Source organism: Acyrthosiphon pisum, unplaced genomic scaffold, assembly GCF_005508785.2.
Source record: "Acyrthosiphon pisum isolate AL4f unplaced genomic scaffold, pea_aphid_22Mar2018_4r6ur Scaffold_13584;HRSCAF=14227, whole genome shotgun sequence".
In the NCBI taxonomy this organism is placed as follows: Eukaryota; Metazoa; Arthropoda; class Insecta; order Hemiptera; family Aphididae; genus Acyrthosiphon; species Acyrthosiphon pisum.
The window spans coordinates 612-1,724 of record NW_021762198.1 but is presented as its reverse complement, the minus strand read 5'-3'; the positions used below and the strand labels follow the sequence as shown (position 1 = coordinate 1,724).

The following is a 1,113-nucleotide window of genomic DNA, read 5'->3' as shown; positions in this document are numbered from 1 at the left end:
GCACACATAATAACTTTCATAATACCTCATTGTACGGCATTCGTTGTCTTCTTTCATTTTGTCGTCGGCACCGCCGCTCATTGTATCCTTTGTTATGTATTATACGGAATATGTATATCTAGTTGTAGATAATTATATTACCACTACAAACGTTTTATTTTTATTATTTATAAAACATGGTTGCTAGAAACTAGAATCCGGCATTATCGATATAATAATATTATACCTACGTTTCACCTGCCGCATCTTCCTCCGCATGCAACTCCTTTCCTTATACCTTATACACATTGTATAAATTATAATAATACATCGATACAATAATAATAATAATGCACTCGTTACCTTGGTAACCACTAACCGTTAATATTTCAAAATGTCATGACATATTAAATAAATAAAAGTGTTTGTAATATTTCAGTTTTCTAATAAAAATTGATTCAATCTTTCAAATAAGTTTTATTTTTAAGTACATTTGTCTTTACCTAAATTTAAATATGTGTATATTTAGACATTTAGTTTTAGTCACAATAATATACCATCGTGGCATCAGTGCAGCGTCGTACAGACCAAGGGAACCGGGGCTTCGGGACACTTCAAGTTGCGAGGTCAAGCCGAAAAAGGCCGTTGTAGCCAAAAAGAAGAAATCAATCGTTAAAAAAGTCGAAGCCGCCGGAACACCGAAGAAGAAGAAGCTCGTAGCCGCCAAGAAACCCGCGGCGGGCGAACCAGCAGCCAAAAAAGCGAAAAAGGCCGCTGCAACCAAACCCAAGGCGACTACAACGAAAAAGCCGGCCGCTGTCAAACCCAAATCGAAGAAAACTCCAATCAAGAAAACCGCAGCTCCCAAAAAGAAGTAGGGTGGTGGTAAAATACTTTTCTCTTCTTCCTTAAAACGGTCCTTTTCAGGACCACCAATTTTATTTAACATACGACTGCACTTCTTTCTTTCACTCACTATTTTTTTTTCTCGCGTTTATAAGCTGGGGTACGCGTACGACATGTATGGTTTGTGAGTATGAAGTGTGATTTACATTTTTAGGAAAGTCTGTCCACGTTTGCAGGTGGTCATTTCAGACAGTGGACGACGGGTAAACGTACGCAATCGCAATTTGA

At 37.8% G+C, this 1,113-nt stretch overlaps 1 protein-coding gene across 1 annotated transcript; it reads left to right on the top strand.

Moving 5' to 3' along the window:
• The first annotated feature begins 494 nt into the window (after positions 1-494).
• LOC103311677 (histone H1B-like) lies at positions 495-857 on the top strand. The gene has a single exon (XM_008191368.1). It carries the CDS (start codon positions 495-497, stop codon positions 855-857), a length of 363 nt encoding a protein of 120 aa, XP_008189590.1.
• Positions 858-1,113: the final 256 nt, after the last annotated feature.